The 14,835-nt window shown below is 61.4% G+C and overlaps 1 protein-coding gene across 6 annotated transcripts in view; it reads left to right on the top strand.

Moving 5' to 3' along the window:
• SYNJ2 (synaptojanin 2) overlaps positions 1-14,835 on the top strand; it is a gene marked incomplete at its 5' end in the record, with an annotated part of 81,233 nt that overhangs the window by 28,508 nt on the left and 37,890 nt on the right. For 4 of the 6 annotated variants that reach the window (XR_013960470.1, XM_080665897.1, XM_080665896.1 and 1 more), the window contains 2 exons: positions 1,668-1,893; positions 5,255-5,338. Coding sequence is in view for 5 of the 6 variants with exons in the window: in XM_080665897.1 (XP_080522023.1) it covers positions 1,668-1,893; positions 5,255-5,338 (310 nt within the window). The remainder of the gene's footprint in view (positions 1-1,667; positions 1,894-5,254; positions 5,339-14,835) is intronic. The other 2 variants (XM_080665899.1, XM_080665900.1) reach the window with 1 other exon arrangement.

The raw sequence follows: 14,835 nt of genomic DNA, 5'->3' as shown, positions 1-14,835 counted from the left end.
GGCGGCGACTGGGGAGGGTGCCAGGCTGCTGGGCCGGACACCAGGGGGTGGCGTTTGGGCTCAGGGTACACCCATGGGACTGACCACAACCGAGTCGGCTCTGGCTGAGTGGTCACGGGCTCGATTTCCTCACCCACCATTTGGGGTGCCGGGTCTGGCCCCATGTGAGGAGTCAGACGGGGTCAGTGCTGAACGTGGCTGGTGAGTAGGGAGCGTGTGCGGTGGGATGAAGTCATTTTCCAGGGCTGGTGATCGACCCCGCCCAGAATGGCTTCCAGGACAAGCCGGGCCCGGGAGGAAGCACAACGCTGACTTCCTTTCTCGCGCCTCCTCCAGGGGTGTGGGGGGTCCTTCCACGGCGGGCGGGCGGGCAGTGGCCACAGGCAGGCTCGTTCCGGGTCGTCCATTGGCAAGTCTCCTGCTGCTGCCTGGGCTGACAGCAGCCACAGCTTGGGGCTTCGTCTTGATGCCCCGTGTGGGCTGCATGCACGGTCCCTCGGGCTGGTTTACGGTCTGAACTTTAGGGGTGCAGGGGAGGGAGACGGTGTTTGCAAAGCAGTCCTGGTGATCCTCCTTTTTCAGGCAGACCCACACTGAGGTTCTGAGAGCTAGGGATGGGGTTGGGGGTGTCCCACGTGGCCGCTCCCCGAGGGGCTCCCAGCACCCCGATGGAAGTGGCCGTGTCACAGGCAGGAAGGCTGGCCTCAGCGGGAGGTCACTGCTGCCTGGAGAAGTCACCTGAGATGCCGGGGCTCACAGCACCTTCTCCAGAAGTGAGAGAAAGCTGCTGTCTTTGAGGAAGGCCGAGGGCAGGGCCAGTGCTGCCTTTTTTGAACAAGTGGAACATTGTGATCTAGATTTGCTTAATTACCCGGCGAGGGAGAGGAGAGGAGAGGAGGATGTGGTGTGCACGGGAAAGGTAGGGCCTTCATCAGGAGAGGCCAGGGCTGGCTGCCTGGGAAAATGACACCTGCTCCCAGCTCCACGCTGCCGCTTCCTGGCCCCGTGACCTTGGGCAAGCGGGCACGTCACTCCACTGTGCCTCAGTTTGTTTATCTGTGAAATGGGGTGAGTGATCATACCTGTCACATGGCGTCATTTCGAGGACGAAGTGAGTTAATCCTTCCCAAGCACTTAGAATGTGCTCAGTGCGCTTGATGAACGCTGGCTGTTGTCCCACCGTTACACCAGGGCTCTCCAGAAGCCCAGAACAGTCCACCAGGCATGGACATGCCGGAACTTCCGTCGAGTTTTATTTCCATCTCATCCTCTTTTATGTATTTGCGAGTGCTTTGTAATTCACCTCCTGGGATTTGGATATAATTTAAGTAAGCATGCATGTATTTAGTAGGGTTAATTTGATCATTTGTCATTCTCTAATCACAAAACACCTGGTTCCGTTTTTACTGATGGGCTTGCCCTTTGAAACGCGGAGGCCGCAGGTGTAAACAGAGGCTCCTCTGAAATTCGCCGAGAGGCGCGCGATGGCTCCCAAGTGTCTCTCGGAAGCTCCAGACGCCCTGGGCCGGGTGCCCCGAGTGCAGAGTTCACGGGAGGGGGAGCGCAGCGCTCAGGGAGGGGCACGCCGCCGGGGCCCTCCCTGCCTGCTTTGGGGCCGCTTCCCACAGGAGGCGAGGTGACCTGAGTGCTGTGGGCTCCGTCTGCAGGAACCAGCTGCTGCACCTGCCCCTGAGGCAGCACCAGGTGAGCTGCCGCGACTGGCTGCTGAAGGTCATCTGCGGGGTGGTGGCCATCCGCACGGTGTACGCCTCGCACAAGCAGGCCAAGGCCTGCCTCATCTCCCGCATCAGCTGCGAGCGCGCCGGCGCCCGCTTCCTCACCCGCGGCGTGAACGACGACGGCCACGTGTCCAACTTCGTGGAGACGGAGCAGGTCAGTGCCCAGGCCGCCTGGCCCGCGGCTCGGAGGGGGTGGGGCCAGGCACACGTGTCTCCGTGATAGGGTGTTCGAGGCGGTGTCTTACTCTAACGGGAACAGAGCCGGTCATGGGGCTCTGCCTGCAGACGGGGCACCTCTGATTCACGTCTCGCGCTGGGAAAACACCGCTTACCTCCTGGGTCCTTGCAGCTAGAGTAAGCGTGCCAACGAAGCGGGGCATGCGGCCCGCCAGCCTCGGGTTTGACATGCTTGAGCGAGAGGAAGCAGGGTTTCCCCGGATGGTGGAGGGTGGCAGTTAAACAGAGAGCAGCAGACGACCGGTGAACCCGAGGAAGTTAGAAATCGTAAGGCGAAAGTCAGCACGTCGCTCCTGGAAGGGTGAGGGAAGGAACAACCCTGTGACCCTGTTTCTTTCTGAATCAACCGAAGCTTCGCCCTAAAAGCCGTCTCAGCACCGGGGGAGGGGGAGGGGGAGGGGGTGAAATCCGCGTGTTCGGCAGCCGTGGCCTCGGTGCCCGTGGGCTTGAACCACCTGCTGAGTTTCTCATTGATTAGTTTCCTGAATCCGGTCCTCGTTCCCGGGGATGCTGACGCACAGCGGTTGTGTTTCTCTCGGACTTGCCATGCGGAGGTAATGCCACGTGGAGACCCGCAGGTGGAATAAATTATAGGCATGGGGAGGCACAGGTGCAGTGTGTGGGGGTGTCAAGCTGGAAAAACCTGTGTGTACTGAGTGGCTGTGGCTTTGCCAGCGGCAGCTGCGAGAGGGGTTTCCCGGGGGACTGCAGCCAGGGTAAGGCAGCCCAGATCGGAGCGCCTGGCCGCTGTGTGCGGGCTTCCAGACGCACAGAGGAGCGGACGTCCACTTGGTTAGACGCTGCGTGGGGGGACCCCCCACAGGAGCCTTAAGATGGGCAGCAGGGCCAGCTTCTTGCCTGTGACTTCCGCTTGCGATATCTTTGCTCCTGGATGTAGACACGGCAGGTAAATAAACGCCCCTGGCTGGAAGTGATGGAGAGAACACGGCGCCCCCCCGTGGAGGCCGCTGGCTTTTTCTCGCGCTCATGTCTTCACGATGAACGTTACTCCCTTCGGTTCTCATGCCTCTGCTTCATTACCACTCTCCACCCCGTGCCATTAGCCTTGGAACCATCCAGTCCATTCAACACATTTTTGTTACTGATCACCTGCCGTGGGCCGGGTGCTGTGGTGGGAAGTGGAGGCCAGAAATGCAGAGGCTGACTGTGCAAATCAAAGATTCGAGAGGCTTCCTCGGCGGCCCTGGAGCCAGGCCCGCACCCGGCCGCTGCCTCGGTCTCCGTCCAGCCCTCGGGCCGAGGCCCCCTCATTGGCTCCTCTTGCATGGTGTGCCCTGGATTTTTGGATTCCATCCAGTCTCTAAACACTGGGGTCTCGTCTGCTGACTTGGATGAAGTAAGTCATTGGAATATCAACTGCCCTCCGCGTCATGTGATTTCCTGAAAGAGGCTTTTTCAGCTGAAAATGGAGGAGGACGAGCGTGGCTCCCCAGAGCGGCTTAAACAGCTGGAAATGATTCAGAGGCCGCCTCCCCCTGCAGCCCCAGGGAGGGTCCTTCCCGCCTCTTCCCGCTCCTGGGGGCCTGGCTGTGGCAGCGCCACTCCAGTCTCTGCCCGCGTCTCCACGCGGTGCCGTCTCCCCTCGTGTCTCCCCTTTTCGTAAAGACACCGGTCACATAAAAAGGAGGGCCCTCCGCACTCCAGGGTGACCCCACCTTCCCTAATCACATCTGCAACGACTGTTTCCAAATAAGGTCACATTCTGAGGTGCTGGGGTGAAGACGGCAGCATGTCTTTTGGGGGGACAGAATTCGACCTTTAGCAGGGACGTCATCCGATGTTAGAGGACTGACTCTGCCTTCAGTGCAGCACCTGCAGCTTTAGGGAAAGAAATCTCTCCACTGTCTCTGCTTTCACGTTTGTCTACAGACCAGGGGTGCGGCCTCTGCGCTGGCTAGCTCCCCCACAGATGCCTGGTGACCTGGGTTGACCTCCTGCGTGCCCAGGTCCCTCGCTCCGGCCGGTTCCCCACACATTCCCGCTCAAGGGGAGCGAGGTCTGACGTGGGCAGTGGCGCTGTTAGCAGGTGTCCGTGAACGTGAGCAGTGTCGTCATGGAGAAACGCCGACCGAGCGGTTTCTTTCTCAGCAGCGTGGCCGTGCAGTTCCCACGGCCGCTCTGGCTTGCTCTCCCTCACGGTGGCCAGCGCTGCCTGCAGTCATTTAAACACCCTGCACCTCGACTCCTTCGTTGTCAGTAGAATGATGGTGGTCAGTGTTTGGACACAGACGGCGAGTCCTTCCCCCAGTGCCTTTCCCTTTGGAGCTCAGGGGATAGGATGTCCGCCCAACAGTGTGGCTCCCGGCTGGCGTGATTCCTGTAGTCCAGGGAGCCTGCGGGCCTGACGTTCGAGTCCTCCCTGCGGAATGACTAATGCATGCTGATCTGAGCGAGATCTAGCCCGTGGAACGCTACCCGGTAAGGGAGCAGGCTGGTGAGGAGTGGAAAGGCCGGCGGCACCGCCCGGGCTGCCCTGCCAGGCCAGGGTAGAGTTACTCAGATAAAGGGCAGAGCATCTGAGAACTGCCACGGCCTCCCCTCGTGAGGCTCCGGCCTGTCCTTTCTGTCCTTTAAAACTCCCTCACAGGCAGCCGGGGAGTTGGTTTGCTCTGGAATAACTGGGGGGGAGGGGAGATGCCGTCTTCAACGGGTAAGTATCGGCTTCCGTGCAGGGGCTGTCCCCCCGCCCCCGCCCCCGCCCCCGCCCCGGCAGCGTGTGGCAGCTGTGTTGTGTGTGATGACTTAGGGAGCGGCATGTTTAAGGACACGGTGGCGTGGGGCCAGGGCCGACTACAAGTTCAGGTCTTGACCCCAGTGGTCAAGTACAGGACTGACGAGTGCCCTCAACGGGGCCTTTGGCTGCAGCTTGTTCAGTTCATTCACTCGGCCCTTTCCCAGTTGCCTTCTCTGCTCTGCTGATGGACGAAGTGAAAGTCGAGGGCTCTAAGGAGGGTGCCAGTTAAATCCCTAGAAGGCGGGGCATTGCTGGGATTTGCCGGGAGCTGGGGCAGCTGCAGAGACCCAGGCGGCCCTGCCTGCTCCAGACTCCGGAGGCTGGTGGGCAGCCAGCATGCCGGGGAGGGCGCTGGCCGGCCGGGTCAGGGAGCCCACGCCCCGCAGGGCCGCGGAGCGCAGGCCTGACGTCCGCTGTCTGCCCTTCTCTCCGGTGTCGGGTCTCAGGTGGCCGGATCCCGTTACCGGCACGGACGTTCGGTTTCACTGAAGAACACTTCCCTTTATGTCTCTTTGTGGTGCAGACGATCTACATGGATGATGGTGTGTCGTCTTTCGTCCAGATCAGAGGCTCGGTTCCGCTGTTTTGGGAGCAGCCAGGGCTCCAGGTAGGTCATAAAAAGTCCGTGCACGTGTGTTACGGTTCGCCCTGCCTTGTCTCCCACACGGCTGTGGTTTGTTTCTTTCAACCATGTTCTTTCATGGCAGTTTCTGGCCTTTTCCCGCAGTAGTGCAGTCGGGTTGAGCCCGGCGTGTGTGTGTGTGTGTGTGTGTGTGTGTGTGTGTGTGTGTGTTGTGTGTGGGGGGGTATGTGTGTGGTGTGTATGCAGAAACATGCATTGTGTAATTTTCCGATTGTGAGCTCACTGTTGATGCACCTGAGGCGGGAAGTCTTTGCTGACCGGGAGCCCTGTCGTATAACTGAGAGAATCGCCTTGTTAGCCCCCAGATTCCGTACATGAGAACCTGTTAAAGGTGTGTGGGAGTCGTGACCGTGCTAGAGGGCTGTGTGAGGGCCCGGGCCGGGCAGCGGCTTGGTTGGCATTACAGGGGCCCGTTGTGCGGCCACGTGAGAATTGCACAGAGTCTTCCCGTGGTTTCTAAAAATACCCCTGCCGCCCACAACAGCGCTCTGGCCAGCGCCGAGGTATTTGGCGTCTGCCTCATGGGGAGAGTTCGGGGGGGGGGGGGGGGACGGGGGGGGGGGGCCGTGTTCCAAGAACACATTTGTTGTCCACGGACTGGCGCTGCCTCGTTCACTGAGTTCCTGCCCACGGGGGTGGGCAGTGCCACTGTGCGGGGTCCTGAGGTTCCTCTCCACCATCCGGACCGGCCACCATCCGGACCGTCCTTCTGGCCTGAGCGTCGTTGTGCGCTCAGCAGGCCTCCCGCCCGGCCTCGGTCCCTTTGGCTCCGGGTGACAGCGGTTCGGGTGACTGAAGAGGCACAGGGCCATCTCCCAGGTTTGTGGGGTGTTTGACAGGGCCGGGTCTCCCCTGGCCCTTGACCTTACCCCGTGTCACCGTAGGCGCCTTGTCCTGCAGTCTGTCGTCGTGCTGCCGTGGGCAGACATGTCAGCTCTGCGAGTGACATGGACGGATGAGCGTCACCTGGGCTCGGCGTTCTGGGAGGGCAAGCCTCCCTAGCCTCCAGCCCAGCCGTGGGCAAACTATGGCCCGCGGGCCGGATCCGGCCCGTTCGGCTGTTCTATCCGGCCCGCGGAGCCGAAAGAGCGGAGGGTTCTCTTGCTCTCCCCTCCGCTCCTTTACTTTGAATTTATATTAGTTCACACAAACACTCCATCCATGCTTTTGTTCCGGCCCTCCGGTCCAGTTTAAGAACCCATTGTGGCCCTCCAGTCAAAAAGTTTGCCCACCCCTGCTCCAGCCTGTGCATTAGGAAGGAATGGCTGAGCGGCTGGGACAGCTGGTGGCAGGAAGTGGCGGCAGGGCAGCCTCCTGAGCGTGATTATAATGTGGGGAACCCCCCGGCGCGCTTCCCACGGCCGCTGTGTGCAAGAGCTGGTTGAGATACAGATGACTACCATGAACCTCGCCCGTGCAGAGCGTGCCAGCCAGTGGTTCTCGTGCGTTTACAGAGCCGTGTAGCCATCATGGACCCTAACGTTAGAACATTGCATCACAGCTGAAACCCTGTCCCTGCGAGCAGTGGCTCCCGTTTCCTCCCGTCGCTCCCCACGGCCGAAGCAGCTGAGTCTCCATAGAGGGGCCCCTTCTGGCCGGTCCACAGAGTGACACTGGCTTTTCTTTAGACTTGGAGATTTCCCTCTGCAACTTCCGGAGCTCTGTAGGAGACAAAGCAAACATCGGATGAGCAGGGTGCAGAAGGAAAGAGGGAGACCACGTTTAAGAAATCCCCACGTTGGGGGGATGGTCACAACAGAATCGTAGTGTTGGGGAAGGCGCTGTGGAATTCATCCACTTCCCCCAGGGCCGCGGCCCCGCTCCCAGGATGTCCGAGGCTGCCTCCGGCGCTGAGCTGGAGGCCACGGGGTGGGGCGTCTTCCTTGCGGTGCCCTCTGTCTGTCCAGGTTATACGGCCCCAGAGCGCGTCTGGCTCTGCAGACCTCTGGCCGTCGGCAACCATACGTCTGGGACCCGCTGTGTCTGGCCTCCCTTGGCGCAGCCTGACCGTGTCGGCGGGGCCCGGCGCCCTCAGCCTGACCGTGTCGGCGGGGCCCGGCGCCCCTCAGCCTGACCGTGTCAGCGGGGCCCGGTGCCCGGTCTCCGGCAGCTGTAGCACCTTTCAGATCCTAACACTGGTGCTTCTCTGGAGGCTCCGTGCGTGGTTCCTTCCAAACACATTTCAAAAGGCTTTGTGTCCGCGAATCTTGTGAAGGATGTGCTGACCTCTGAGCCTGATGCGCACGTGCATCCTCCGAGTACCACCCACCCTCCCAGGGGAGCGGGGCTGCTCCCGGGGGACCAGCAGGCCGTGCTCAGTGGTGGCAGGGCCTCCCTCTCGGGATGTGTGAGGAGCGAGCCTGGGGATGGATGCTGGTTGTTTTTCTCCACGTGGACCTTCCCCCTTCCTTCTTCGCTTAGGTCATATTATAAGCACAAATCCTTTTGGGTGAATAGCTTGCATTTTAAGTTGCACTGTTGCCTCCTCTTGGGGCTGCCCCAGGGAACCTCTGAGCCTTGTGGGTAGGATGGGGCATGGGGAGGGGGTGGGTATGGGCAGAGAGGGCTGTGGGATGCTGATTCCTGTGCGACTTTCCATAGGAACGGTACCCTTGTTAGGAAGTCCTGGATCCTGAGGCCATTTCCAGCCACCGTGTGCCTTCCTCAGCTCCATCCTCACCATGTCAGTGGGTCGCACAGTTTAGAAACAGCCACAGGGAAATTTTACCCTTAAGGCTCATGGCTCTCCTGGAGTGTTAGTTACAGGGTCTGTCTTTTACATACTGTGTGTCTGCGGAAGACTTTGTCCCCTTGTCACTTAAGACCCTCCCTCCCCCGTCACGTGCACACACGGACCACGTCTTGCACAGGTGAGTGAGTCTGAGTTCTGAAGCTCCCTGTGCCGCCCCAGCCGGGGAGGGTGCGGGGTCGGTGAGCACCTCTGCTGTTCCCACCCGGCCTGCATCCCCGCCTCCCCCGTCAGACCGCCTCCCCGGCCTCCCCCGTCAGACTGCATCCCCGCCTCCCCCGTCAGACCGCATCCCCGCCTCCCCCGTCAGACCGCATCCCCGCCTCCCCCGTCAGACTGCATCCCCGCCTCCCCCGTCAGACTGCATCCCCCCCTCCCCCGTCAGACCGCATCCCCCCCTCCCCCGTCAGACTGCATCCCCGCCTCCCCCGTCAGACCGCATCCCCCCCTTCCCCGTCAGACCGCCTCCCCGCCTCCCCCGTCAGACCGCATCCCCCCCTCCCCCGTCAGACTGCATCCCCGCCTCCCCCGTCAGACCGCATCCCCCCACTCCCCCGTCAGACTGCCTCCCCGCCTCCCCCGTCAGACTGCATCCCCCCCCTCCCCCGTCAGACCGCATCCCCCCCTCCCCCGTCAGACCGCATCCCCGCCTCCCCCGTCAGACCGCATCCCCCCACTCCCCCGTCAGACTGCCTCCCCGCCTCCCCCGTCAGACTGCCTCCCCGCCTCCCCCGTCAGACTGCATCCCCGCCTCCCCCGTCAGACCGCCTCCCCGCCTCCCCCGTCAGACCGCCTCCCCCGCCTCCCCCGTCAGACCGCCTCCCCCGCCTCCCCCGTCAGACCGCATCCCCCGCCTCCCCCGTCAGACCGCATCCCCCCACTCCCCCGTCAGACCGCCTCCCCGCCTCCCCCGTCAGACCGCCTCCCCGCCTCCCCCGTCAGACCGCCTCCCCCCACTCCCCCGTCAGACCGCATCCCCGCCTCCCCCGTCAGACCGCATCCCCCGCCTCCCCCGTCAGACCGCATCCCCCGCCTCCCCCGTCAGACCGCATCCCCCCACTCCCCCGTCAGACCGCATCCCCGCCTCCCCCGTCAGACCGCATCCCCCCCTTCCCCGTCAGACCGCCTCCCCCGCCTCCCCCGTCAGACCGCCTCCCCCGCCTCCCCCGTCAGACCGCCTCCCCCGCCTCCCCCGTCAGACCGCATCCCCCGCCTCCCCCGTCAGACCGCATCCCCCCACTCCCCCGTCAGACCGCCTCCCCGCCTCCCCCGTCAGACCGCCTCCCCGCCTCCCCCGTCAGACCGCATCCCCCCACTCCCCCGTCAGACCGCATCCCCGCCTCCCCCGTCAGACCGCATCCCCGCCTCCCCCGTCAGACCGCATCCCCGCCTCCCCCGTCAGACCGCATCCCCGCCTCCCCCGTCAGACCGCATCCCTCCCTCCCCCGTCAGACCGCATCCCCGCCGCCCCCATCAGACCGCATCCCCGCCTCCCCCGTCAGACCGCCTCCCCGCCTCCCCCGTCAGACCGCATCCCCGCCTCCCCCGTCAGACCGCATCCCTCCCTCCCCCGTCAGACCGCATCCCCGCCTCCCCCGTCAGACCACATCCCTCCCTCCCCCGTCAGACCGCATCCCCGCCTCCCCCGTCAGACCGCATCCCCGCCTCCCCCGTCAGACCGCATCCCTCCCTCCCCCGTCAGACCGCATCCCCGCCTCCCCCGTCAGACCACATCCCTCCCTCCCCCGTCAGACCGCATCCCCGCCTCCCCCGTCAGACCGCATCCCCGCCTCCCCCGTCAGACCGCATCCCTCCCTCCCCCGTCAGACCGCATCCCCGCCTCCCCCGTCAGACCACATCCCTCCCTCCCCCGTCAGACCGCATCCCCGCCTCCCCCGTCAGACCGCATCCCTCCCTCCCCCGTCAGACCGCATCCCCGCCGCCCCCATCAGACCGCATCCCTCCCTCCCCCGTCAGACCGCATCCCCGCCTCCCCCGTCAGACCGCATCCCCGCCTCCCCCGTCAGACCGCATCCCTCCCTCCCCCGTCAGACCGCATCCCCGCCTCCCCCGTCAGACCACATCCCTCCCTCCCCCGTCAGACCGCATCCCCGCCTCCCCCGTCAGACCGCATCCCCGCCTCCCCCGTCAGACCGCATCCCCCGCCTCCCCCGTCAGACCGCATCCCTCCCTCCCCCGTCAGACCGCATCCCCGCCTCCCCCGTCAGACCACATCCCTCCCTCCCCCGTCAGACCGCATCCCCGCCTCCCCCGTCAGACCGCATCCCTCCCTCCCCCGTCAGACCGCATCCCCCGCCTCCCCCGTCAGACCGCATCCCTCCCTCCCCCGTCAGACCGCATCCCCGCCTCCCCCGTCAGACCACATCCCTCCCTCCCCCGTCAGACCGCATCCCCGCCTCCCCCGTCAGACCGCCTCCCCGCCTCCCCCGTCAGACCGCCTCCCCGCCTCCCCCGTCAGACCGCATCCCCCGTCAGACCGCATCCCCGCCTCCCCCGTCAGACCGCTGAGCTCTCGGATGCGTTGTGCTGTGCTCATGTGTGTGGTCATACCTGTCTTTGTTCTAGAATGGGAGATGGCTCGTAGAACAACCGTTTCAAAAATGACGAAGAGGTTGGTTGGGGTGAGGGGAAACACTCACAGTGAGCATGAACTGGAGCCGGGATAAAGTTGCGGCGCGTGTTGCCCCTGGGTCTTGCGTGCTTGCTGAGTGTAAGGCGGCCGTCACAGAAACAAGATCACGTTTCCGGTGGTGAAGAGCACAGAGCCCTTGAACTTACACAGACCCACGTTCTATCCACGTTCTGGTTCTCTCAGGATCCATATACTTTTTAAAATTGAATTTATTGGGGTGACATCAGGGAGTAAAAGTATGCAGGTCTCAGGTATACAGTTCTGCAAGACGTCTGTATTGTGTGTTGACCTTCCCAAGTCAGGTCCCCTCCCACCACCATTTATCCCCCCTTTACCTTCTACCCGCCCCCCCTTTCCTCTGGGAATCACCACACTGGGTCTGTGTCCATGGGAACCATACGTGTGAAAAGTTCTAACCTCAAAAAAAAAAAAAAAGTTCTTATCTCAGAAGAATGTACTTATCTCAAAAATATTATCTCAAAAAATGTTCTCATTTCAAACAAGAAGTTCTTATCTCAGACAAAGTAGAGAAGTTCTTATCTTCACTAAGCCTCAGCTTCCGCTGCTGCAGCACGGAGTAAACAATACCGACCTCCGGTAACGGAGAGGACGGAGTATGGGAATTGAGCACAGTATCTAGAACCTCGAAAGCACCGGGAATGGTAGCCGTTAATATTACAAACGTAAATTATAACATCTCGGAGGCGGAAGCTCAAGTTGCATGGCTGTTTGCCTCTGGCAAGCGGAATGAGAGTTCGCCCTGCGCCTCCGGGCGGACACTGGCAGGTGCAGGGACAGCGTCCTCACGCCTCTCAGGACGCAGCCCAGGACCCGTCTTCTGGGCTGTTCCATCTCCCAGCCCTCAGACACCCCAGGGCAGGCCGTCTGTTTGTCCCACAGACACTCATTGAGCATCTGTGGACACGCAGGCAAAGCCCCTGGCGCTGGACACAGCCTCGGGGAGGAGGGGAGGGCATGGCAGTGTTGTGTGGACAGAGCCCGGCTGAGGGAGGGGTCTGAGCTCCCTTGGGAAGGACAAAGCAGAACCACCGGGCAAAGAAGGCGGGCCTTGCAGCGGGAAGGCCTGGTGCAGACCTAGCCCCTGGGTTCAGGGCAGAGGAGAGACGTGTTCTGGTCTGGCTGCCTGCAGTCCTAGGCAGGGACACGGCGGGAGGTGAGACTGGAAAGGCAGGCAAGGGCCGGACCAGACGGGCTTACACGTTCTGCTAAGGAGGTGACGGTTTCCCCCGGGAGCTGCCAGAGGAGCTGCTGCACATTAGAATCACCTGGGCAACTTTAAAGCTCCTGGTCCCCTGATTGCATGCCATCCCAATTCAATCACAGTGTTGGCCCTGGCTGGTTGTCTCAGTGGATAGAGCGTCGGCCTGCAGACTGAAGGGTCCCGGGTTCAATTCCGGTCGGGGGCGCCTGGGTTGTGGGCTCCATCCCCAGCGTGGGGTGTGCAGGAGGCAGCCGATCAATGATTCTCTATTATCATTGATGTTTCTCTCTCTCTCTCTCTCCTTCTCCCTTCCTCTCTGAAATCAATAAAAATATATATATTTTTTTAAATCACAGTGTTGGAGGTGGGAGCCAGGCAGCGATCCTTTTTGAAAACCCCTAGATGACTGCAGTGTTCAGGAAGGCTTGAGAACTACTCGGGTGTGCTGGTAAACCAGTTTTCTGAGGGCCAGGAGGGAGAAATCCAATTTGCAGCACTTGCCCATTACTGTAGTGTAAATACTCCCATCATGGCTATGTCAAGCCACCACCTTGATGTCCCTGAACTTGGAGTTGGTGTGTGAGCTGGTAGCAGTTGTCTCCGGCACACACTGGACCACTGCACGGAAGGGTTTCCAGGGATGGGTGACAGGATTAGCTGCAAGTGTGATAGGTTTAGTTTGGGGAAAGAAGACTGAAGGTAAAGACACCAGGTGGGAATTCACAGCAATCCAGGTAAGATGCTGGCAGCCTTAACTAGGGGAGGGGCAGTGGGTGCCAGGGGGCTTCTCAGATGCCCTTTGTGATTGTGGGGCCCGTGTGGACTCAGGTCTGACTCGCACAGCCAGGCGTCCTCGAGGTCTCAGTTATTTTCACGGCCAGTGCCCCTCGGTGTGTGGTCTGTAGGATTGAAGTGACCACTTCCGACAGGAGTGATTGTCCAAGCGTCTACCTGGCCAGGGGGAGGAGGATGGCTGATGGAGAAGGAGGGAGACCCAATAAAGCATCACAGTCGGTTCCAGTTGCCGGTGCCAACTGTGGCTGCACTCCAGCCCCGACGGAAGGCTTCTGACACCTGGTGGCCTCAGGACTAGGTGACACCAGAGAGGACAGATGCGGGTCAGTGTCAGAGGAGGAGGCAGGATGTGAGGCCTGAGGCATGAAACTAAAAATGTTGGAGGAAGGATGACCTCCTGAGAGAATGTCCAAGGAGGACCGGTGAGTGCAGCCTGAGGCCATGATGTCTGGGGAAGCTACCGGGGGCAGGCTGGGCCTGGTCACAGTGCCCTGCGGCTGGGCAAGTGTGGACACGGCCCCTCCCCCCACCCCGCCCCCAGTTGCTCATTTCCTACCACCTTCTCTGCTCACAGGCATTTGCAGCCTGAGCTAAAAGGGGTTGGAGGAGGAAGATGAATCAAAACCAGTGCTGCTCAGATCCAGTGCTTGTGCACATGCGCAGACACGTGCAGACACACGCAGACACGTGCACACGCATGCAGGAGTCACCTGGGCGACTTGTTAAACAGATGATGCTGCGGGTCCAGGGACCACACTTTGAGGACTGCTGGGGTCAGGGATCCTGACTGCCCTGGTCATTCGCTGGGCAGTGCCCTTGACTTCTTAGTGCCCCCAGCAGTGACCTTGGACTAAGTGCTGTCGAGGACAGAACATGCCTACGGCGGTCCTGCCTAGCTCTGTCCACAGGGATGGGTGTCAAAGGCAGGTGAGAGAGAAGCCAGAGACATCGGAAGGAACGTGCACTGACCGGTGGGCCATGCGCGCTCTGGCCGTGGGCTGCTGCTTCCCGGCTGGGTCCCACCGACCCTGGCCCGCTGTGGTGTGTCTTCCTCTGGTACACGGCTTGTTCTCAGTACGTAGGGGCACAGTTTCCATCAGATTCATTGGTACTCGTTCAGCAGGCTTGTTAATGAGCTGGAAGTCTGTTTCTAGGTCTTCCCTTGGAGAACCCCAATGGATTCGTCCAGGGCAGGGAATTTGGGGTCTCCCATCTCTCTCCAGTCTTTCTATGGTGCCCTGTGCTGCGAAGACGCGGGTGTCAGGGTGCGCTCGCTAACTCCGTCCTGGACTGGTTATGCAATTTGTCGTGGGATTCAGGTAATGTTTATAGTGGGCGGAATTTCGAGCCCAGAGATGGGACACTCCTGGTGCAGTCATCCGTGACTGACATTTCTGCCTGTTTAGAAGAAGAAACCGTGGGCTGTGACTGGGGGGGGATGGGTGGGGGGGGGGCAGATGTGTCCAGTAATAGAACTGTCACAACTAAAATCTAGGCCTCTGAGCCCTGAGCCCGTTTTTCCATCCTCCTCTTGCTGCGTTCCCATGGGAACGAGTCTAAAAACAGGCGCAGTGTCCCTGGGGCCGGGGAGACTTCTTGCGATGACCGGCAGACGGACAGACAGACTGACACAGCCCCTGCTCTTGGGTTTCAGCGCCCGGGGATCTCAGGGTGGCTGAAAGGATCCCGTTTTCCCAGGTGCCTTCCTTGTAAGTCCAGAAAAAGGGCAGAAGCCCACTTGCCTTGGGGGGCAGGGCAGAGCGGCTTCTCAGAACCTGGCTGAGAAAGTGTTTGGAATTCAGCATCTCATTTCCTCAGCCAGGTGGTGGCGGCCGCGGGGAAAGGGGCAGAATGAGCTCAGCCACCAGACGAGGGCCTTTGGCTGAGCCTTCCTCCAGAACCCCAGGGTTTCGTCGGACCGAGGGATGGGCCTTATTTCTAGACTCGGGCAGGTGGGCCAGCCCAGCCCAGTCTCCTCTGCGTCGGGCCGGAAGGCGGCTTTCTGGACGGCTGTGCTCCTACGCACGAGAGGGACACGGGTA

This window comes from Plecotus auritus (assembly GCF_963455305.1).
Source record: "Plecotus auritus genome assembly, chromosome: 4".
Lineage (NCBI taxonomy): Eukaryota > Metazoa > Chordata > Mammalia > Chiroptera > Vespertilionidae > Plecotus > Plecotus auritus.
Note: the sequence above shows the minus strand (reverse complement) of the source record. Positions and strands in the feature narration are given on the sequence as shown.